The sequence below is a fragment of the Brachypodium distachyon genome, chromosome 1 (assembly GCF_000005505.3).
Source record: "Brachypodium distachyon strain Bd21 chromosome 1, Brachypodium_distachyon_v3.0, whole genome shotgun sequence".
Taxonomy (NCBI): Eukaryota; Viridiplantae; Streptophyta; class Magnoliopsida; order Poales; family Poaceae; genus Brachypodium; species Brachypodium distachyon.
Genome location: NC_016131.3, coordinates 68,479,488 through 68,502,752, shown reverse-complemented (window position 1 = coordinate 68,502,752; position 23,265 = coordinate 68,479,488). Strand labels below are relative to the sequence as shown.

General features: G+C 46.4%; 3 protein-coding genes and 2 long non-coding RNA genes across 10 annotated transcripts; 2 read left to right on the top strand and 3 right to left on the bottom strand.

Annotated features, from left to right (window-relative positions):
* Positions 1-731: 731 nt before the first annotated feature.
* On the top strand, positions 732-4,137 carry LOC100832897 (cysteine synthase 2). Of its 2 annotated transcripts, none has more exons than XM_003558445.4 (6): positions 732-1,047; positions 1,124-1,198; positions 1,842-1,985; positions 2,369-2,797; positions 2,880-3,115; positions 3,575-4,137. In XM_003558445.4, exons 1-6 carry the CDS (start codon positions 832-834, stop codon positions 3,792-3,794), a joined length of 1,320 nt encoding a protein of 439 aa, XP_003558493.1. In that variant the 5' UTR covers positions 732-831; the 3' UTR covers positions 3,795-4,137. The 2 variants fall into 2 exon arrangements, with proteins under 2 accessions (XP_003558493.1, XP_010228966.1); XM_010230664.3 differs by having other exon boundaries at positions 771-1,047; positions 1,879-1,985.
* Positions 4,138-4,296: 159 nt separating this feature from the next.
* On the bottom strand, positions 4,297-6,626 carry LOC100832587 (pentatricopeptide repeat-containing protein ATP4 homolog, chloroplastic). The gene has a single exon (XM_003558444.4). It carries the CDS (start codon positions 6,527-6,529, stop codon positions 4,463-4,465), a length of 2,067 nt encoding a protein of 688 aa, XP_003558492.1. The 5' UTR covers positions 6,530-6,626; the 3' UTR covers positions 4,297-4,462.
* A 749-nt stretch (positions 6,627-7,375) lies between these two features.
* Positions 7,376-15,497, top strand: LOC106866295. 5 transcript variants are annotated; one of them, XR_002964767.1, is made up of 7 exons: positions 7,376-7,788; positions 7,885-8,014; positions 9,903-10,037; positions 12,121-12,409; positions 13,598-13,827; positions 14,126-14,227; positions 15,407-15,497. It is a non-coding gene; the product is annotated as an uncharacterized LOC106866295 (long non-coding RNA). The 5 variants fall into 5 exon arrangements; XR_002964758.1 differs by lacking the exon at positions 15,407-15,497 and adding an exon at positions 9,589-9,732 and having other exon boundaries at positions 14,126-14,901; XR_002964766.1 differs by lacking the exon at positions 15,407-15,497 and having other exon boundaries at positions 13,615-13,827; positions 14,126-14,901.
* Positions 11,503-12,321, bottom strand: LOC112271580. Its single transcript, XR_002964797.1, has 2 exons — positions 12,186-12,321; positions 11,503-12,114 (listed from the first exon to the last, which is right to left on the bottom strand). It is a non-coding gene; the product is annotated as an uncharacterized LOC112271580 (long non-coding RNA).
* Positions 15,498-15,638: 141 nt separating the features above from the next.
* On the bottom strand, positions 15,639-17,743 carry LOC100843532 (zinc finger protein 8). The gene has a single exon (XM_014900002.2). It carries the CDS (start codon positions 17,056-17,058, stop codon positions 16,204-16,206), a length of 855 nt encoding a protein of 284 aa, XP_014755488.1. The 5' UTR covers positions 17,059-17,743; the 3' UTR covers positions 15,639-16,203.
* Positions 17,744-23,265: the final 5,522 nt, after the last annotated feature.

Genomic DNA, 23,265 nt, shown 5'->3' with positions numbered 1-23,265 from the left:
GACGCACCGAGGAGGAACAGAGAGCTGGTCTAACTTTTACTCCGCTGCTGTTTTATTCTGAACAAATTGGCACGGCATAAACAAATATAATAATAAATATTTAAAGCGAACTCACCCTTACATGTCCCCTCTTGGTGCTTAGTTTTCCGCATAATTTTGCACGCTAGATGCCACGATGGTGTCTAGTTTCCTCTCTGAATTCTGAATTATATATATTTAATCCTTCAACTCTGCATCGTGATATTTGACGTGAAAAAATCTGCGGTAAAAATGTGTCACACGGAGTTCTAACCAATCAAAATTGTTTGAATCCGGAAGAAGGACAAAAAATTTCGGTTTTATCAATTGAGTGACCAAATGCATACGATTTCAAGTTGATAACTCTAAGTTGGAAAAAATGTTGTCGAAACATACCGATCGTCAAAACAAAAATAACCACGAAGACATATCATTTTTTTTACAATCATATAGATCATAAATAGAACACATAATTTATTTAAGAGTTAAAATGTTTTAAAGTTGCAACTTAAAAAAAGCATACACTTCTTCCGTTTTTAAATTTCAGGAATCCTAACTTTGTCATAAGTCAAGTTTTTAAACTTCAACCAAATTTATAAAAAATCTGCAAACATCTGTGACTCTAAATAACACCTGTTCGCTCTAGCTGAACGTGGCTGGCTGGACTTACTTGGGCGACCAGTCACGCGCTAGATAAACTCTGGTCGAACCAAGTCGGGTTCGTCCCTCGCAACTCCCTCTGAAAAACTGAGCCCTTCGTTAAAAAAAAGAAAAGAAACTGAGCCCAGGTTCGCTGCCCAGTCCCCTCCTCCGATGGCGGCTGCGACGGCGGCAGGAGCAACCGCCGCGGCCGCCGCCATATCCCTATTCGCATACTACCTCCTCCTCCACAAGAGCGGCTCCAAGTTCCCATGGTCCCGCACGACCGGCGCGAGCGGCCGGAGGACGAGGCGGAAGGGCCTTGTGGAGGCCATCGGCAACACGCCTCTCATCCGCATCAACAGCCTCTCCGACGCCACAGGTTGCGAGGTGGGTATATGCGTGGGGTATCTCCGCTTTAGTTTTTGAAGTGGTGTTTTTTTTATATATATCGAATGGGTTGCAGATTCTGGGAAAGGCCGAGTTTCTGAACCCGGGAGGCAGCGTGAAGGACCGCGTGGCAGTAAAGATCATCGAGGAGGTAATTTTTGCAATTCAGTGTAAATTTAGTTTTAGTTTTTAGAAGGGGAGAACTGTAAATTAGAGTTCATGGTGAGGTTCTGACCAAAATTTATGTAATGTTGGTCACTGCCACATCCTTGCTGGTCATTTGGTGAAGTAAAGTTCAGGTAGTGATTTCGCAGTTTCTTCCTTAACGAATACATAGTTACTTGTAAGTTTGGGTTTAGCATACATACCGTTTCTTCTCTAAAAGATCATGTGATGAAAAGTGGAAGTCAACAACAGGGTGACATCAATATTTTTGTTTCATATGTTTATGAAACATGCAAGATTACTTTGCTAAATGAACAATCATAGTAGTAGTTCTGGAGCAAAGCATTCATAGGAAAAACCATTCAGTTCTGACTATTGATTAGTAAAGAAAAGGGTTTTTGAGTTATGCTTTTATTTGTGTGAAATGCAAACAAGTAGGTAATAATACTGACTTACTTCCTGGCATACTTGGGTCTACATTGGTTTGTTCAGTGGATTAGTCATGAGATATTTTGCTAATATATTCAGTTTTCCAGTTTTTTTGTTACGGTATTCTCGGTATTTTTTATCTGTATAAGTATCTCTGCTCTTTTAGCGTAACATGACACTGGAACTTTTATTGACATTAGGCTCTGAAATCTGGGGATCTTGTCTGTGGTGGTGTAGTAACAGAGGGGAGCGCTGGAAGTACAGCTATTAGCCTGGCCACTGTTGCTCCTGCTTATGGCTGCAGATGCCATGTTGTTATCCCTGATGATGCTGCTGTTGAGAAGGTAGGAATTTATATTCTGTTCTCGTATTCTCGTTGCACTAATTAGAACATTCTGCTGTTTAGCATCCGGAATAGCTACTTGAGTTGTCTTGTTAAATGACGAGCTCAACCACTTTAGACCAGGCCTGATAAATGATAATAGGCTTGCCTTGGGCCCAGTATGGACCATCAGCCTGGTAGTAAGCCCGATAAGACCCATCGCAAACAATAACTCAAGAAAATAACAGTGTTTTTTTTCCAAGTATTAATATTTTGGGATTCAGGTTCAGGCTTTTCAGGCCTGGTTGGGACCATTAAGACCTCTACTCTGGATTCTTCACATGGGTAGTTCTCTTCAAATGTTATGTTCCTGTTATTTTGTTTTACCTAAAAATTTCTTTGCAGTCTCAAATCATTGAGGCACTTGGAGCTATCGTGGAGCGAGTGCGCCCTGTTTCAATCACTCACAGAGACCATTTTGTCAACATTGCAAGAAGAAGGGCTTTAGAAGCAAATATAGCATCGACACAAATAGAATCGAATGACAGACAAACTAACGGCTCAGCATATGTCAAAACTAAAATGCTGCACACCAAACAAACTAACGGTTCAGCACATGCCAATACTGAATTATCATCCACTGGGAAATATTGTCCTATTTCTGATTCAAAGGGCGGTTTCTTTGCTGACCAATTTGAGAATTTGGCTAACTATCGAGCCCATTATGAATGGACCGGTCCTGAGATATGGGAGCAAACTAAAGGGACCATTCATGCGTTTGTTGCTGCAGCTGGTACTGGTGGTACAATTGCTGGAGTCTCGCGATATCTTAAGGTTTTTATGCTTATTATTTTATTTCTTCTATATGTTTTCTTTGAGTAACAACTTGTTCATTACTATGACATTCTTTATTTAGGAGAAGAACAGAAATGTACAATGCTTTTTAATGGACCCACCTGGATCTGGTCTGTTTAATAAGGTTACTAGAGGGGTTATGTATACAAAAGAGGAGGCTGAGGGCAAAAGGCTGAAGAATCCTTTTGACACTATTACTGAAGGAATTGGAATCAACAGGGTGACAAGAAATTTTATGATGGCAGAACTGGATGGAGCTTACCGAGGAACAGATAGAGAAGCTGTCGAGATGTCTAGGTACATGCTTACCGAGTTTATGTTTATCTTTACTTCTAGCAGTTATTACCTGAATGAGCAATGAGAATTTTCTTAACACTAGATGGCATTGTAGGTTTTTTGTTTATGGCGTTTCACATACGCGTGAATGTTTACTGAAGTCTGCCTTTAACTGATCACAATAATGGGCACTGGGATCTCAATAATGGACCTGATCTTATAATGTTTCCCTAAAACTGGTAGCCCATCTCTCTTAACATTTTTTTTTGGGTTATGTAGTTCCTCAACCCCATCCAAAAAAGAAAGAGAAATGATTAACTTTCAGTGGAAGCCTTAATCGGTGCCTTAAACATGTTTTATATGTAGCACATAGTCAGTGAAACGTTTGCAGTTATCTATTGTTTCTCACTGAACATGATGGCAACACCGAGAAAATAATTCCAACTATCTGACCTCAGTATACCTGAATCATTAACTTAGGTTCCTGTTGAGAAAGGATGGACTATTTCTCGGGAGTTCTTCTGCCATGAATTGTGTTGGGGCTGCAAGAGTTGCCCAGGATTTAGGTCCAGGACATACAATTGTGACAATTCTCTGTGACAGTGGGATGAGGCATCTAAGCAAGTTTTTCAATGATGAATATTTGGCTAATCATGGCTTGACGCCAACAGCTACTGGTCTGGAATTTCTGGATCAGTGAGAAGGCTTCACAGGGATTGTGTATTTTCACAAATTTTGTCATATTGTGAAGTCTAGCTCGAGGAGGGTGAACATTGTGCTGAAACATTCCATCTAGCAGGTGAACTGCTGGCTCCACATTATCGAACTGGAGCACCTCAAGTTTTATGTCACCCTTATTGAATATTCCTCGGAAAGATATAGTGATGGGATAGCCAACCCTGTTTCTTATTTTTTTCTTCGGGCTATTTACACAGCTTAAGTCGCCAATCCTTTGTAGTATTGCTAACTACTGGCTCTTGGTTTTGTCTTTTGTGAGTTGACAGCAGATAAGCATGCTAGATCAAGTTTTGCTTCCATGTGTATGCAAATATCTACGATGAAAACATTGTTCTCCCGCCGATCCATATTACTTGTTGTAGTTTTGTCTAAATAGACATGTGCCTACACAATGAAACACGTCTAAACAATGCAAATAATATGGATCGTAGGGATGTCTTTTTAACTGATTATTGCGTCCATCATGGTAATGTTAAAAGTAGTTTCTACTCTCGACCGAGTGGGGAGCCAGTAGAAAGGCAACAGAATGTGGAAGCATCTATCACCAAAATTAATGGTGGATACACAAGAAAATTACACAAACAAAAAATTAAACAAATCCTATGCACTGTACCTCCTAGATCGTGAAGCTTACACAGCCACCAGCTCCGAAGACTCCTTCGCCTTCAGCCAGTGCTTGGCAGCAACGCTCGTCGTCAAGAACCAGCCGGCCTTGTCGGGAGCGGCATGGAAGGGTGCGTCGATCTCCTTGAGATGCGACTCAAAGGCGGATGCCAGCCCTTTGTCTGAGTACATGTTCCTCCCCTCTCCTGTGTGTATCCCAAGCAACGGAGGCAGCTCTTCCCCGCTCTGCAGCGTCGAGCGCAGATCGTTCATCCAGACATGGAGCGTGGTCAGGGCGGCGCCGACGGAGAGCCCCCTGAGGTGCAGCGACCACTGCGTCTGTGTCTTCGTCTGGACGTTGCGGTAGACGTCCAGCTGCAGCGCGACATCGAGGAGCGCGCAGGCTTTCTCCGTCTGGCCCAGGTTCACACACAGGTCCATCAAGCAGTTGCAGTAGGGCACCTTCACCACGCCACGGACGCCGCTCAGGATGCCCCTGGCCGCTTCCCTGAAGGATTCAGTGGAAGCGTTCCGGTCGACCAGGAGTTTTACGACGGTGCCGAGCTGGGCATTGCTTCTGTCGATGCAGTCAACTACCTTGCCCAGTTCTTCAACCGGCGTGTCCGCTGCCACCGTAAGAAGGCAGCCGCAGAATCTGTCGTCGGGCCTGATGTTGAGGTCTTCGAGCATGCCAAATGACCTGACCACGTCGTCGGTGTGTCCCGCTTTGCCGTAGCACCTGATGAGCGAGGTAAGGATGAAGATGTTGGGCTTGAAACCTGCCTCTGCCATCTCCTTAAGTATGCCCTCTGCACCCAGGACATTGCCTGTGCAAGAATACAGCGTGACCATTGATGAGTAGGTCCAGCTATCAGGCTTGAACCGGGTATCCGTGTGCGCCTTCATGTCCCTGAAGATCTCCTCAGCCTCATCGATGTAGCCGATGTCGGCGCACATCGACAGGAGCATGTTGTACAGCACCACGTCGATGTCCATCACCTCGTCCTTCATCATCCGATACACGACCATTGCATCCTCGCCATACCGTGCTCTCGTGTATGCCTGCAGGAGGCAGCAGTAGGTTGCCCTGTTGGGCTGCACCTGCTGGCTGACCATCTCCCTGTGGATGGTCTTCACCACCCAAGGCCGCATGGCGCGGCCCATGGCGTCCAGGACGGTGTTGTACACGACCAGGTTTGGCTTGACGCCGACCGCCTTCATTTCCTCAAACACGTTGAGCGCGCCGGCGAAGTTGCCGCTGGTGGAGTGCACCTTGATCACCGTGGCGCATATGACTGGGTCGAGCTGGCATTTCTCGGCACGAGCACGGTCGTACAAGCGGAGGGCCATGTCGGCGTCCCCGGCGCGGCCGTAGGCGTCGATCACGGCCGAGTAGGTGAGCATGTCCGGCGAGCAACCCAGCCCCGGCATCTTCTCGAACCACTCCACGGCCTTGCGGGGCAGACCGCAGGCGCGCGCGCAGCTGATGACGGTCGAGAAGGTGGTGTTATCCGGCTGCACGCCGTCCCGCAGCATCTCGTCCCAGAGCGCCTCCGTGTCGCTCCAGCGCCGCCTCTTGCGCAGCGCCTTGAGCACGACGTTGTAGAGGATGCCCTTGTTGCGGACCTCCGCGTTCCCGAGGAACCAGCGCAGCGCGAGCAGGGCGGTGGCCGGGTTGCCAACGACCGTGTTCAGCACAATGACGGCGTCCTGCTCGGAGGGGGGCTCGGGGAAGGCGGCCGCGAGCGCGGCGGCGACGGGCGCCTCGGCGGGTTCGCACGCGCCCAGCGCGGCAGCGGCGGCACCGAGGCGGGCGCGGCGGGCGGATCCGGCACGCGCGCGGGCGAGCTCGGCGGCGCGCGGGCTGTTGGGGTTGACCCAGAGGAACCTCGTATTATTGCTGGAAGTCTTGGGATTTTGGCCGGGGCCAGCGGGACGCGGCGGGTCCTGTGGCGGCGATTCCTGGACCGAGACATGGGCGGCGGTGGGCGAGGAGGTGGACGGGTTCTTGGGTTGGAAGGAGAGGGCAGCTGAGCGGTGCGGCCATGAGAGGAAGGAGGAAGGGGACGAGGGGCAGATAGGCAGGGAAGCCATCCGAGTTGCTCCGCTCTCCTCCTCTGTGGATTGGGGTGCCCGACTGCCCGGAGCCGCGCTGCGATTGGGACTTGGTCACTGGGCGTCTGGGAGCCACAGCCGGGTGGACTATGGGGCAGCTCGACTCGTTAAGGCTCGTGATCGAGCGCTCGTTAGATGACAACTTGTCAGCAGCAGGGAATCACATTTTCATAATTTATACAAGTATGCAGCATCAAAGCATAATAGGATAGGAACAAATCAGCCTTTAGCAGAATTGCACAAATGCATAAACACAACACTGTTTAGCAAAATAACAAGCCAACTAGACACACACTGACGCACAAACAGTTTGTCACTTAATTCAGACAACTTAAGTACTTAATAAACAATATAAAACATCGCAATTAAAAGTATAGGAGTAGCCAAACTATATCGAATTAGAAAATTAACAATATATTTGGAATAGGAGAGGACGAGGGGGGGTTGGGGGGATTGAGGAGGGAATTGAGGAGGTTGCCCGTTTCTACCCAAGAGATTAGATGGGCTGGACTTGGACGTTGGATGGCCTGCTCTGTTATCGAGCTTATAGAGTAGCTCATGAAACTCGGTACTCGGTTTGTTAGGCTCATTCGTGCTATCGAATTGAAAACAAAACTCAGTTCGATTCGTTTGCAAACGAGCACGAGTTTAAACGAGCCGAACTAACGAGCGTTGGTTAGGTTTGTCAAGTTTGGAGCTTTATGTCCGCCCACCGGGACCGAGCCAGCAAGTGGGTGCCTTTCGGTCAGTTCGTGGGGCCTAGGTGCCAGTCATAGCGAGAGGAAAATAAGAGACGAGACGCGCCAGAGCGAGGCACAGTTCCCGCCGCTCCGAGCGAGACCTTCCAAGTTCTAACTGCAAAGCTGCACGCGGCGCCGCCGGCCGTGGCGTAAAACTCGCACTCCACCACACCACGGCGGCGCCAACACCCCCGCCTCCCGGCCTGCACCTTCTCACCGACCACTCATCGTGCACCTCTGCGCGCTTTACCCCGATCGACGCACTCCCCGAATCCTCTAGGGTCGCCCCTACCGCCGCCGCCGCGGCCGGATCGGCCTCCCGATTCACGATTGCCTTCGACGCCATCGAGATTCCGGGCCCTACATGTGACGATGCGCATCCCGGCCGTGCATTAGATCGCAGCAAAGGGTGGGCGGGCTGCCTGGGCCTGCACGCGTGATGCGCCCATCCAGAGTCGTCTGCTCTCACGACGGCGCGCTACGTGTTCGACGAAATAGGTACGGCGAGCGTTTCCCCCCGGACTCGATTGTGTATTTGTGTTTCAGGAGCCTGGTAGTGCTTAAAGCTTACCTGCACCATTTTGTTAGCCACAGGTGATCAGCCTGCGGTGTAATTCAGGGCATGTCGACCAAGTTGAAAGTTGCCCATCTCTTCTTCTTTTTTTCGAGCAACCGGTGGGAGCGCTGCCTTTTCAATTAGAAGAAATGGAGCAAGCATTTACATGTAAGTTGCCCATCTCTTTTACAATCTACACAGATAATGTATAGACTTGGGAGCTAGTTTTGATTTGTTCGTCCCGACACTGTGTAGTCTTTAGGAAAACATGAAGTCTGTTTCGACCATTACAATGTGAGCTCTAGTTAGTGAAATAAACTATTCTGATAGTATGGTTCCTTTGTAATAATGCAGATGTTACGGATCCTTTTTCCTTTGTGACCTCCCTTCGTTAACAAATTTTGGGAACATATTGGTAGGGAAGTTACACGGACCATATATAGTTTTTTACATGCATAATGGCCTGCATCATGCAATCCAAGGATGATTTGACACTAAAAACAAATGGTTGGAGATTCACTTGCCTTGATGTAGTTTCCCAAATCAATGAGTTTTATGTTCATAGAAACATGTGCCACCAACTGCGGGTGACAGGCCAGGAAGCGGTGTGCCCTGGATCTGGAAGGGCTGTGGTGCACTGGTGGGCACGGGGCTGCTGTGGCATGTGGTGCCACGGTTGTAGCTGCCTGTGTTGGAGAGTGGTGGGCGGCGGCAGAGGCAGGTGGCACATGTGCACGCCTTCTTGTCCGGCAATGGTGGCGGGTACGGTGGAGCTCCCATTGAAATGCCCCGGCCTCATTTAGCACCAGCAATGACAGTGCCCTTGGGTGTTGTTCTCCCCCTTGGAGACATTGTCGTTGAGCTGTGCATCTCTCCCCTCGACGGGGTCTTGGGCCCTCCGTATGAAAACCCGAGTTCCGGCTTTGCAGAAGTAAGCAAGCAATGATGCATCCTTGTCCCTTCGTGCTTGGAAGTGTTGCCTTTGGAAGCCAGTCCCCTTGTCAGCGGGTGGGGGCTTGTGTCACCTGTTGTTTTATCTTGCCTGCGGCTGGCTTGGATGCCGAGCGGCAACCCTGCATGCTAGTGTGGCGGGCGTGGTCTATGGTTGGTCGTCTAACACAGCTAGGGCAAAGGGACGCCGAAGTCTTGCGGTGTTGTGGTTTGAGAGCGAGCATTGAAGTTGGGGAGGTGGACCTGGAAGGTGGCAACGACGGGTACTTGCATGGAACACGGCTGGAAACCGAGGGGGTGGCCCCGGGTGTGGTTGCTTCGTCAGGTGTTGATCTTGCATCATGGGTGATGGGCTCTTGCCGCCGTGTCAGCTCCGGGTCTAGTTTACCTAGGTGGGCTGAGCTAGGCAGCTGCTTTTTCAGATGATTTTCCTTATAAACCGACCATTGTGAGGTCTTTTATCCGGTTTCCCCGATAAACTGGGTTAACTCTTGTTCTGATCAATGAATAGACAGAGCTCCCAGTGGTTGCTTAAAAAAAAACTGAACGTATGTATGGTTGAGTTGATACCTTGATTCTGTCACTGAAAATTTTAGTCTCGGAGCTTATATTCCTTTTCAGCCTATTTTCTAGCTTAGACATGAACTATACATACCGTCAGTTATGATCTTTTCATATAATTGAGTATTTTTTTTACCAGACGGTTACTTGCTGATATTTGTTTCAAGCACATGAATATTTGCATTGGTGAATAATAGCAGTAGCCACTCATATAGTTTCTCCATTAGCAGTTGTGAAGCATACACATCATTGGATATTCATCGCTGCCAAAAACAAGAATATAGATATAGGAAATAGGAGGCACTGTAGTAGGATGCGAGATAATGAGCACAGTTCTGCGTAGGCCTTCCTAACTCAGGGAATGAGTCTTCCAGGTATGTTAGCTGAAAGTACTCAACTCAAAGTTAAATAACCCGATAGAGCAATATGAAACTAGCATAACGTGCTAGATGGGACCCTGCTGAACACTCAGGAATCGTTAATGCCAGATCAATATCCAATTGCCCACAGTTCATGCCTTTCTTCAACAACACTTGTTGTGCAGGCCTTCAGTGATCATTGACAATCCAAAGAAGGCAATAACTGGTATACTTCTGTTCAACTGTAACTTCCAATTCCAAGGGACGAGACTGTTTCTCATGGTACTGGAGAATCTGGCTGAGTGATATAATGGATATCGGTAAGATCTCTCCCCAGGATCATGGCAGAATATTTTCTGTAATATGCTTTTGGTAATTACAGTTGGCAAAGGGGGGGCAGTCCTTATTGCTTGAAACCTACACTAACATATCAATGCTAATCCTAAGCTAAAAATAGTCGATGTTTTATTTGGACAATCACATATGTATCTCTTCAATCTTTGCATATCCAGTTCATCTCCAAACCAATGCTTTGTGTAGGCTATCCAATGTTCCAAGATCAAGGATTTTGCATCTAATTATTTAATTCATGCAACAGACAAGCATGAACTCATGTTTATGAAGAATACTGATGGCTGCAAATAGTGCAGAACACAATCACAAGATTTGTACATCTTAACTGCTCTGTTGTGAAGAACTCAGCCAGCCAGTGAAGTTTCTTTTTTGCTCTGGCATACGCGTGGATAGAATATTTCTATAGCAGTATAATACAACGAATGCATGCAATGGTGTTTGCCGCTCCCAAATGGATGTTTTTTTTTAGAAAATGGAATCTTTATTACCTCCGTCCTCTGCATCTAGGACGCATACAGCCTAAAGTCTTAAATTATTTATAAAACACGCGACACCATCAAAAAATGTGACAGGCCACACATGGAACCGGCCTACATACTAAGTAACCTAGTGCTAGCACGCCACCCAAATCGGGACATAAACTCCCTGGTGATTCACTCTAGTCGCTTGGCGCCAAATTCCATCGGTTCCTTGTGTTGCACCTTCTGTAACAACGCCCATAATCCCAAATGGATGTGTGTGGTTTGTTTCTGCACTTTGGGTGGTTATCATGATGGTGCTCATTGAAAAAAGGCAATCTTAAATGGTGAATCATTAGTTGCAAACATTAGTTACCATGTTTACTTGAGAAACTAAGTTATCAAGTTCGTGAAATTCCCTTTCTACTCCATTACATGATTATCTAATACATTTTTGCGCAAACCATTTGTGCTTTTATGGGTGTGTACCCTATCCCACCCATACAATGTGCTTCGGGAATTGTGCCTGTTCTGTCACCCCACGTGTTTACTACATTTTCTTTCAGTTCTGTTTTTCATCTTTGGATCTCATATATTACTACGTTATTACTTTTTCTTTCAGTTCTGCTTTTCATCTTTCGATGTTTGCCTCCGCCAAGTTTACAGAGCCAATTTGAGATGTTTGCTTGTCAATCATGAGAACCATTGTGATTATCTCTTATGTTTAATGTTTGTGTCTGTGAAGTAAGAACTGAACAATGAGAATCATTGGTATTGTACACACGTGACCAAAGTCTAGTACTAGAGATGTGACCTATATTTTTTTTTAAAGAGAGAGGAAGGATTGAGCATCTCTTCTGAGAATCCTAAGTGCTTGAGGACCTAGCGACAATCTTCCATTTAAGCAGCTGAACAAATCTAGGGGGTCTGAAAATGAAAGGAGATTACAAAATACTGTAGATGAGTAACTTACACATTAGTTTCCCATCGGTTGAGAGAGCATGGGTCCAAGGGGTTTTGGTGTCTTGCTGAGGATACATGATACTTTTGCTCCATTGGTGTATCTCCAAGAATGGGACATGTATATGCTTGGTCTACTTGATTGCATCAGGATGAACATTGATGGCTACTTGTGCATCCATGTGAAGTCACATCTGTCGATTACAGATAATTTGGACCGTTCGTGCCACTTTATATTGCGTTGATCTGAATAATCCGAAACGAATCATTCAGTGCCTTTAACATCCTATCTGGAAAGCATTGCATTGAACAATCTATGTGCTATAATACTCAGACAGGTCCATCTAGGCACAGGGTGAAATCTCCTGATTTCCATATGCTATGATTCTGACCTGAAAGCTTAGGCATTAGAATTTTAATGGAAGAGATATAATTAACACTAGCTGTGCATGCCATATGAAGTTCAATCTACACTTTCTTTCAGGGAAGTTATGGGTTGCATTAACATTGTTACTGTGCTGATTTTTACCTGACACCTTTTTCTTCTGCCGTTTCCTATTTTCATAAGTGATGCTGGATTGCTGCGTGGTTTTTATCTATCCGTTTATCTGGTTTCCTTGTATGCCTGCAGAACATAACCCAAGTTACTGGAGACGGGCACACTCAGCATCACATCAGTCACTCTACCCAATTTACCTGACATGTCTCTTCTTCTGTTTTCTAACTGAGGCTGGAGCGTCTTTAATCAACCGGCTATTTGGTTTTCTTGTACGCATGCGGAACACAACACCGGTTGCTGTAGACGGGCCGCGCTCGCATCACATCGGTCGTTCAGGGTGCATCACATGGGCGCCTGTCCTGACGGGAGCTCCTGACGGAGCATGCATGACCATTATAAGCTCATGTTGAAACTAATTAAGGTTAGCACTTGCAAACTCTGACCTGAAAACCGTACGGGCGATCTATATGTTTGCGAGGTGGAGCTTGAACAGCACACTGATAGTCACGGCATAGAGTTTTGGAGTCAGACACTGCATGGGTTCCTTCCTGAATGCTGATGCATGTTTAGGTGCCCAGCTTTTTGTGTGTCCTGTCCTGGACAGAAGAACCAGGATTTAACTGGCGCACTCTGCGCCGAAGCCTGCCATCTCATCAGCAATATAAACCAGCATTGTTCATACCTGTACTATCATCTTCCACCGTCTTAAATCTGTGAAAGGCCGGCTGTAGTCTGGGGCTCACAAAATGGCTCCTGCAACTGCAAGAACTCAAGATTTCAGAGTTCGGACCTCCGGGCCAGTCCTTGTATGCATCTTCACTGAGTAAAGAAAATGTACCCTATAATTCAGATGGCCCGTTAGATTTCGGTTCCCCATACCTGCGAGTTAGCTAGAATGGTCACGGTGTCTCTTCAGGCTGCAGTAGAGGGCGACCACCTATTCAGCCTACTTAATACACATAGCTAGATTTAGTACTGACCGATTCATCGGCTGTATATGTAGTGCAGTATAGAAATTAATATGTGTGGTTGTGCATTCTTGGAGGAATAAAGGCTTGCTGCCCGTGGAAGGACTTTATGTACGGGAGGGTGCTATGTACATCAGGACGTACGTGATGCACATCAAAAGACTAGGTAGTACGGTTTAGCATAACATGGGGGTAGTGCAGTGAGGGGGCTATGTAGATCAGGAAGTGCTGATACAGTTGCAAAAGGCAGATGCAATCGATAGACTGGGACAGCTATAGGGCGCTGCCACGCATTTCGATCTAGTCCTCGAAAATTGGTGGTGATTGATGGGAGATCTTGAAATGTTGCCTCTAGGTATTTCTTTCTTTTAACTCTGTCCTTTGACAACTAGATGTACCTGCTTTGGATTTTGATCTCTTATAGTGTCGCTTGAATTGCCAACAAAGATGGCAAGTCCTTGGCAGCTATGAGAAACTGAGAATATTCAAGTTGTCAACTGGCCATTGCATTGCATTGGTTATTTAAACTCACAGAATACTGTGTGGTATTTCTAAAGAGTACAAGGATATATATTTTCTCCGTGCAAGATAAGTAAAAAGTGCTGCTGCATGCCCCCAACGTTTTTGAATTTTCTGGACAGTTTCTGTTTGCATGCAGAAGAGAGAAAACGACACTTCCTGAAGACGCATTGGATCTATCACCAACAATAGCGACAGGCGCGGCAGTGCTGCAGCAGCAACGTCAAAAACGATACCATTGGACATTAAAAGCTTCAACGCAGGACACTCTCATATGATAACCTGCACTGAGACCACTTGCTTAAAAGAAGCGGCGCTATGCGCCAGGATGCCAGCAACCTGCTGCAATATGGTTTGTAAACACATCCTTTTTTCTGGAAGCCATTTTTCATCGTACATGCATGCATGTACTGATACACCATTAAATAATGTTGAATCTCCGTGAAGCCATCTTCCATGCATCATACGTACAACGTGTACTAATTAATATCGCGTTGATGATGTTTATGACGCGGGTACAGTTGAATTAGTCAATAGTTATAACACTGCTTTAATTATGCTTTTCTGACGAAATGAAGAATACAGTACGTGTTGAACCAACTAGTCTAACTGAGAAGTAACTATAACGAGCTGTTGTGGCAATTCTCCAGAGTCGACTCCAGCAGATGTGAGCAACATCTTCTCACTTTCATGGAGTGGTGCATATGCTAATTCAATACCGGCCATGAGACTTCAAAATAATTTACACCTCGGTGAGTACTCCAGCCTGACTACTACTCTCTTGTGAAAGAATTAACTTGAGTCTCGTATCTGCTACTTCCTCTGATCCCCCGTAAGTTTCTCAAATTTAATACAACTTTGTACTAAATGTGAGACACTTCTTATGAATCAGAGGGAACAGTAATCTTTTAGATGAAAGGTATGCATCGCTGCACGTCTTTAAATTAATAATTAATAAAGCCTGAAATGGCTAAACAGAGTTTTCTCATACTTCCTCTGTCCAACAAAGGATGTCTCAATTTTGACTAAATTTGAATGCATCTATACACTATGTCATGTCTAGTTATATCTAAATTATGACAAACTTGAGACATCTTTTGTTGGACGGAGAGATTATATATTCTCTGCGTAGCCTAATGGATAGTCTCCATTAATTTTGAGAACAATCACATGTAGCATCGCTGCCTTGTCTGATCATTAGACATTTACAGAAGATGTGATATGATGATCCTCCACCAGCCTGACATCTCGCATACCTTATTTAGTGCTAAACTCTAGGATAGACAACATGCCGAGGGGCTGGCTAGCTAGCCACTCCACTTAGGCACATAGCCGTACGTGATCCAAGCTAGCAGGATTTGCTTTCGTATGCTAGCAGTACGAACACCATCTTGGATGGGATCGAGTGTTGGGAAATAATTATAGGTGGCTACCTTTCTGATTAATTAGGTCATGTTTTTTTTTCGTCAGTTCGAGCTGCCATTCCTCATGTGCCTGGTCTGTCTGAACTCTGAACTCCTTATCCCTCCTGCTCTCCCTTGTCATACTTGTACTTTCCCTTTGCCTTTCTTTCTTGCATATCTGTGTTGATGCTGCACTTTACTCTTTGATAATGTATATTATAATATTGTTCACACAAAAGTAGGCTCATTGTAAAAGACCATACACATGAGACATTTCAACCTTTTTTAGACATAGTAAAAAATCATATATGGTTCGACCTTTTGGATAGGCATAGTCAACATTGCACGTACATGCTCGTCAACTTTAAGAAGTCAACTGGTATGGAATCAATAGTATTATATTATATTTTACTGTTCTTAATTTCGTTGGCCAGTATGTGCAACTATCGATCTTTAGTATATGTATCTGCACATGCTTGAATCTACAACACCAGAAAGCTGTATATATGATGCCTGTATCTTCACTAGAAAGCTACAGCCTTATATACTGGTCATCCAAGCTGGAGCAGCAGTTACTCGAATATGCGTACGTTCGTACAGGTAAAAACCTTGGTGGGGCTCAACATATTTTACTATTCCACGTGTATATGCTTTAGGATCTTATTTGTACACGTGTATATTTTTGTTTAGGCTGCGAGTTTCATACAGATCACTTGCGCATCAGGTGATGAATGATCATGAAAAATATACAATTACATCAGAAAGCAAGCAATCATTTTCCATGAAATGAAATGATCCCCACATATGTGAATGCTATACTACAATCTGTTCTATTCGTTGTAGTCTCTTGAAACTTATTGTCGTCCGTCAGAAACACAGAAGGTGTTGAATGACTCAAGAATTTATGGGGAAGGAATTTGTACAGTTTGCTCTTCAAATAGCAAGAAAATGTCCACTTCTTAATTCCTAAAATTAATCACATGATATATTCCAACAGTTTCAGCGTACTCAGGTCTCAGCTTCATTTAAGTGAAAGAGTTCCAACGAATTTTCAATTAATATTGTAGTATAAAGTTGGCTTGTTGAAAGGTAGAAATCTGTCCTGATAAACCCTAATCATATAACCCAATTTGTTCTTTTGTGTGCATGTAAGCAAAAGGATCGAAGCCTTGATGAACAGAATTCTTCTCACGTGTCGCAGAGAGCAGAAAAAAGGTAATATCAGGCACGACCAAGTTCAGCAAAGGGTAATTTCACGGAAGCAAAGAGGTAGGGAAATCAGTTCTCGGAGTAGCAATCCACTAAAAACCGAGAGAAGCAGGCGCTTATAGATGCAAATCTAAGCTCACACCCTCGGCTGCGGTGGTCGCTGGCTGCTCGCAAGCAAACTGACCTTGTGGGGGTAGCAGCAAAGAGGAAGAAGAAGAGGGAGACGCCCCAAGAGAAGCTGAAGCCGAAGCTCTCGGCGGCTCATCTGCTCCGAACATGGACGACGACCGCGGAACTGGCCGCCGCTCTCCTGCCAACGGCATGCCTGTGTTCCCATGCGCAGCCTGCAGCGGCCCCCGCCACAGCGCCCCAGCAGGCAGAGGGTTCCCGTTGATCGGCTGGCCGACGGACCCGATCCCTCTGTAGAACTGCGGGCCATAGGAGACGCCGCCTGCCCCGCCGTTCACCGTGGGCCACGACGGGTACAATGTCGCCACCGCGGGGCCTGCAACACCGAAGCGGTGCTGCGGGTACCCGAGGAGGTGGTGGTGGTGCGCACCGCCAGCTGCCGCGGCAGCAGCAGCCATAGCGGACTGCATCTGCACCCGCTTTGCATGCTGCCGCTCGCGCTTGTGCGCGTTCTGGTGGCCGCCGAGCGCCTGCGACGTCGGGAAGTGCCTGCAGCAGTAGTGACACTCGAACTTGCGGTTGCTGTCGGGGGCGGCGATGGTAGTACTGCTGCTCTGCGTGGCGGCAGCAGGGGTGATGCCGGCGCCGGGGGATTCTGTAGTCCTGCCCTCAGGTGACGATGCATGCGGGACGTCAATGCCGAAGAGGCGGATGCCAGAGTTGGGGCTTTCGCGTGGAGCGGCACCGGAGCGCAGGAACGGCAACTCGGAGAAGGATGCGACGTTGGCGAAGTCATGAGCCGTGCCGCCACCGCCACCGCCTTCACCGCCACCACCGCCCATGCAAACCAGGTTAGTTGGAGAAAGGCACACGATTTCCCGAGCTCTTGCGATGCAAAGTAGAAACAATGTCTCAGCAGCTGGTCTAGCAGCAACGAGATGCAACTGGGAAGAAGAGGAACCCCCTCAATATCATGGAGGGGAGGAAAGGCAGAACTAGCTAGGGAGAGAGAAGAGGTAGGGAATAGAAAGGGCAAGAAGGTCTGTGCTCATGTCGCTGAAGGGAGGAGTGCCAAATGTATACGAGCGATAGGTTTCGCATGCTGATAGATGGGGCAAGGTAATTGTCACCTTACTATCGTGCGCGGTTTGTTAGGAGGGGGTGTGGGGGCCTGTGTGCTAGATGCATGGGAGGGAGGAGGAGAAAAGGAGGTGCGGATACATCGTCCATGGTGATGTTGTAGTAAATTCTTGGGGAAGGGTTGGGGGAGCCCATAGTACACTATAAGCTCTGGCAAGTACTACTGCACTAGGAGGCTTTTGGGCTCTCTCACATAACAAACAAGTACCTGTCACTGGGAGGAAAGCCATCTCCCTCACTCCCTCGCACTCACAACCCCTCTCTCTCTGTCTCCTCATTCTTGTGTCCATCTCTCTATCTCTCCGCTTTCTTCATTTCTCTGGCTTTCATGCATGTGTAGGCATCAGTGAGTACGTGACAAGCTCTGAGCGTGGGCCTGCAGCGCTATATAGCTATGTGTGGGGGTGGTACTGGCTGTTTTATGGGGCTCTTTATAGCTGTTGGCTTCTTTACATCTGGAGCTGCAGGCTTGTGTTTGGAAGTGGTCCTGTCGCGCAGATCTAGTTGTAGCCTTGTGGCTACGCTAGCAGCAGCGTGACTGGTCGATTTCTCTCGACCTCCTCCAAAAAAAGACTGCTGCTGCTGTCTTAGTTCCTTTCTTGTTTGTTTTCTCTATTCTTAAAGCTATACCTTATATGGGAACATCCTAAAATATCTGACCCCTGTTACTACTATTCATCTGAAAGCTAACTAACTATATAGTAGTGTATCAATCTAGCTAGGTTGTTAAGCGAGAATTCCTAATTGCGCATCATATTACCCTGTTTGTTCACCTAGCCATGGATCGGAGATCACCTATGTACGTATGTATATACCTCGGGCCGATGCGACTACATATATAGCTAGCTAGATACAAGTAGGTTCATCATGCTAGGATCTGCTTTGTTCTTTTGCTATAATGAAGCTACTCAGCACTACTCACTTTGTTTTTTGTCCATACGATTAAAGCGAGCTCACCTGAAATAGCGGACACATGCATGCTTTGCGGGTGCCGTCACTGGAGGAAGAAAAGAATGTTTACAATAGCTTGTTTCTTAGGTCACTCCCAATAATATGACATCAGCTGAAGGACTAAAGCTGAGGTGAAGGTGAAATTAAGGAGACAGGAGAAAGTTGCATCTCACTCAAGATATTACATCATTATGGACTAACTCAACAATTTACGACTCGGTGAAGGGAGGGGGGGGGGGGGGGGGGGTTGTACTCCCTCCGGCCGAAATTATTTGTCGCCGATTTAGTACAATCGGAGACGAGTAATTCCGGCTGAAGGGAGTAGTAAAACTAAATTCCTCACATGGGTCGGCCTCAGATACAACGTCTAAGTTATCAAAATTCAACCCTGGTCAAGATGCCAAGAAGGCACAGTCTAGCCTACGAGGCATCGGTTAAAGAAAGTAAAAAAAAAATAAGAATTTTAGTCATGGTCAAATTGGTGGAAGGACTAAAAAGATAGAAGAGGGGAAAATGAACACATTAGCTTGGCGTGCCTAGATGCTCAAAAGGCCCACCACCAAAAGGATATATATATATACCTTGGCGCGCAAGAGACCTGCCGCTAGCGAGGGTAATCCAAGGAGCCTCACATGCAACATTTCCCCAAGATGCCCTTGGGGCATGGACGCCCCCAATGGAAAGTCCGCCCCAAGGCAGGGTGAGCACCCCAAGGGCCGCCTGCTGAATAATACTCCATCCGTTCCTAAATACTTGTCGTGGTTTTAGTGCAACCACGACACTGTATTTAGAAATGGAGGGAGTAGCATCCAAGGGCCGCCTGTTGAATAATAGCATATGCCCCTATGGGGCTTACGCCTCCTTGCGCACTAAGGAAGGTGCCAAAATACGTGGGTTATGCAAGCACATATTTAACTAGGCAACGCATACTACCACGAGCACACATGATTGTATGAGAACTCCTAGCTTAGGCTCCTTGATAACTGAGGGTTACCTCGCTTCCTAAAGTACTCCATGATAACGTTAACTTGGTTGGTGTTTCATAAATGTTAACAACGTGGCGAAACATGAGAAGAATCACAACAAAAAGGCCGCATTACAAGCCTATGTCAAGCTACATGAAGTCATGAAGCGGTTTCATAAAGACGACATGGAAGAGCATGTGTGTAAGCAGAAAGGGTAGCATGTCGAATCTCGTATGACGGGACGACAAAGCTCCAACTTCCTCAACACCATCCTGAAGGGTAGGCTTGCACCACGCCCCAAAAGTGTTGAACCAAAGGACATAGGGACTCAAGGAACAGTTTCGCCATATAGGCAATTAATCTGTCCAACAAGTCCTCCATCTCAACCCTGCTAGCAAACCGCAACCACAGCAGACGACACCTGTCGAGTCACTATGCATTGAAGGTTCCTCCACACTATTGACATTGTACTTGCCTCCAGCATCCATCAAAAGGTGGGAAATATGACTTAGAGAGACACTACATCCTCACTACGACCTCTTGGATCTTTGAAACCTGATCTAGAAGAAGAGCAATTGCCTTAGAGCGGAAGTCTAACAGGATAGGTGGCGGAAAAGTTCTGACCGTTGCACAGCCAGACTAGTCACCAAGTCCTCCCTCGAAACGGTTAGCTCAGACCTCCTCTGCATTGGTCACCTGGACGCAAGAAGCCAGGAACTCCTCCTTGGCAGTATGGGCCTTCGTAGCATCATCCTTCCGTCGTGACTTGGTGGGAAGAGCTCGCACCTCCATGGCTTGAGCTCTATTGACACTTGGGAAATCTCGGCCTCGACCACCTCATGCCTTGTTCTCTCAGAAGTCAGCTCACGCTGAGCAAGAGATCAACTCGTATTGGGGCACCCAGGAGGAAGCAAGATCCCCACTTTGGCTTCGAGCGCTGGATAAACGCCCATAACTTTGACCAACCTTCGCACCTGGACAAAGTTTGTTGATGCCTTCCCCTAGAGCTGGAAAGAAATGAGGAGAATTCATTGTTGTTCTCGGCCTCTTCGATCCATGGCTTGGTGAGGCAACACAGCATGAGTGACAACCACTGGCCATCAACCCAGTGCGCCCAGTCACACATGTTGGAGGCACAACCAAAGAACTTGCGCCCAACTTTCGTTCCCATGAAGAAGACGCGACAAGCGGGGTGGGAGCTACACTCGCACAAGAGCAGCCTGTGAGCAATCGTGTTTTCATGCTCCTGGTCAACAATATGCGCAGGTCCCTAACAAATGGAAGAAACATAGCTATGCATCTCGTTCAGAGCATGATAGACTATGGATATGACGAGAACAAATAATGTGGGGACAAAAACACCAACTAATAGACAACATGTTAGTTTTACTCACCGGGAGGCCTCAGTAAATACTCATAGCGTTGCTCTCTGAGAAACGCTGCCTCCAGGGTCTCAATTTAATGTGTGTGCCGTCGTGCCACCAGGGTACGGGTAGCATAAGGGAGAAAGAAAAACGATTTGCGGTTGGGGTGCTGAGAAGGGAGACGATGTGGTTAATTATAGCAGAGAGGTTGCATAGGTTTCACGTGCTACAAAAGTTTACTCTCTGAGAAACACCAACGCCGCACACTCTGTTATGATTCTGAGGAACTTTTGTGCAAGCATTGAAGCAAGTAGTCGAACAGTTTTGAAAGATTTCAAACAACTGGAGATGCGGGCCAATCCAGGCAGTTTAGTCAGGTGGACAACCATAATTGCTTTCACATTGCTGGCTGGCGTTAGCCTGCATGGTGTAGTTCGAGCAGACTGGAGCGCGCCATGCATGGTCTTGATGGTGAGGACGAGTTATAACCACTTGAGAGCTTAGAGGAAGGCATGGTTGGGGCCCAGCAAGAGGAAGAAGAGGGCTCAAGAGCAGAGGTAGGTGGATGAGATGGTTAATGGGGAGGGCAAGGGCGGAGAAGGAGTTCGCAGAATTAAAGAAGTGAAGCGCCGTGTGCGAAGGGATCGAACGGACAAGACCCCACACATGTGTGTGGGATGGATATATACAACACGACACTATGTTTTAGGTCGATTCATTATATATAGGATGGAGCTAGCTGCATATGCCTAACATTTATATAGTAAAAAAATAATCAATCCATGTCGTCACACAATATCCTACTCCCTCTGTTTCTAATTACTTGGCGCCGGAAATTTCTCAAGAAAACCCTTGCTATTTCCTGAAATGGACCTACACTAGTCCACGTTCTATCGTAATTTTTGCAAAAAAAACATGTAGTTTTTCTAAATCAATGCGCAGTCCACGTTCAATTGAAGATGTGCACTGCAGCTGCATGTTGATTTCGTACATTAATAGGATTTTTTTGTGTAAAATGACAGGCGCCAATTAATTGGGAACAGAGGGATTATTTAAGATGCACTTTGCTGAATTAAAACATTCTGTGTCACACAAAGTAGCATTTACAAAAGTTTACACTCGGGTAAACGCCAGTCAATCTAGGTCTAGCTCCGCTTTGTATTATACTCCGTATAATGGTGCCCTCGGTCCGGCGCCCTTGCTTCTCGATCACACTTCGCTTCTAGCATCACCCGGAGAATATATACCCCCAACTATAGCAACACGGATGTTACCATTAAACAACGCGTATATGCACGTACCTGTTCTACAGGTGGAAAAAAAAAGGAAGGTGTCTGTTTCTTCGGCCGGTCGGCCGGCCAGCCAGCAGTCACGTTCCAGGGCGATGGGGGATTCTGCACGAACGTGCGTGCCGCTACATCGAAAGGCGTGCTCCCGGATAACAACCTTTGTTTTTGCGAAGCATAAACATGCATCTATCCTCCGTTAAAAGATCAACAAGGTATACTTTTTCTCCTGCATCGATCCTGGCCATACGCATGATTCATGCCTCTGGAGATCGTTAGTATCTTTTCTCGAGAAACATCGTTTGGTATCTTTCCAAGGCTAAGGAATAGTAACCGGCGGCAGGTGAGGATGATGCCACAGAATGGCAGAATGATTGGTTAGTTATAAGCACAGTGACCAGCACTGTAGCAGAAATCACAATTCGTATACTCACTCCGTGCAACGAAGGATGCCTCAATTTTGATCAAATTTGAATGTCATGTATAAATACACCCAATTTTTAACAAACTTGAGACTCTTTTATTGGACGGACGAAGTAGTTTAACTTGCTGTGGCATTTTTTTTTTACTGCTGTGGCATATTTATGGAGATCAGATTGAAACCTGCAGCAGCAGTACAACAACTGGATCTCATATGGCTTTGCCTGGAGATCACTTATCACATGAGGCACTTCAATATTTTGGGCTTTTGGCTGTTCATCAGGACATGCAAGTAGCTAGCAAATTGTGTGAATTTTTTGAAAGGTAGCTGTTCAGTGTTCACGGTATAGTAGTGAATATCTGAGCCAGTTGTTGCGTGTATAAATTCAAGATCCAGCAGGGGTACGTACTATCCAGAATTTCTCCAACCGAATTATGTTTTGCATCGTACCACTGACTAGCTAGTCGTACTAAATGATTCAGACAGACAGAATGGTCGCTAATTGATTGATTAAGACTCTCTTGACCGGAACCAAATACATACAAATCCTAGTGGTTGGTTACAGGTCTAGATCCCACCAGCAACCAGTAGCTAGCATTTCCAGCACTTGATCAACAGCTACTTGTGCTAATCAGAAGGGGGACCTTCCTGCCGTTTTCACACAAAACGCCACCACCCTTGTCCTCCTGGGAAACTTGCTGCTTTGAAAGTGGTGGGGCCATATGGCATAGGAGAAAAATGAATCTTGTCAGTTTTGTTAGTAGTGATCTGCCTGTGCAATTTGCTCGTTCCTCTCACTGACTTTATTTTTTTGGAAAATGTTGCTCATTATTCCTCTTTAACAACTGATTCTGCGTGCATGTGCGCAGTACGTACATGTGGGTGTACTGACTTTTAACTGCGGCGTTACAGATGTTCCTAC

Bases quoted from the DNA above. Each gene is read 5' to 3' on its own strand.
- LOC100832897 (XM_003558445.4), top strand. From the start codon at position 832: ATGGCGGCTGCGACGGCGGCAGGAGCAACCGCCGCGGCCGCCGCCATA. The intron at 1,986-2,368 runs GTAGGAATTTAT...ATTTCTTTGCAG, and splicing joins ATGATGCTGCTGTTGAGAAG to TCTCAAATCATTGAGGCACT. The intron at 2,798-2,879 runs GTTTTTATGCTT...TTCTTTATTTAG, and splicing joins GAGTCTCGCGATATCTTAAG to GAGAAGAACAGAAATGTACA.
- LOC100832587 (XM_003558444.4), bottom strand. From the start codon at position 6,529: ATGGCTTCCCTGCCTATCTGCCCCTCGTCCCCTTCCTCCTTCCTCTCA.
- LOC100843532 (XM_014900002.2), bottom strand. From the start codon at position 17,058: ATGGGCGGTGGTGGCGGTGAAGGCGGTGGCGGTGGCGGCACGGCTCAT.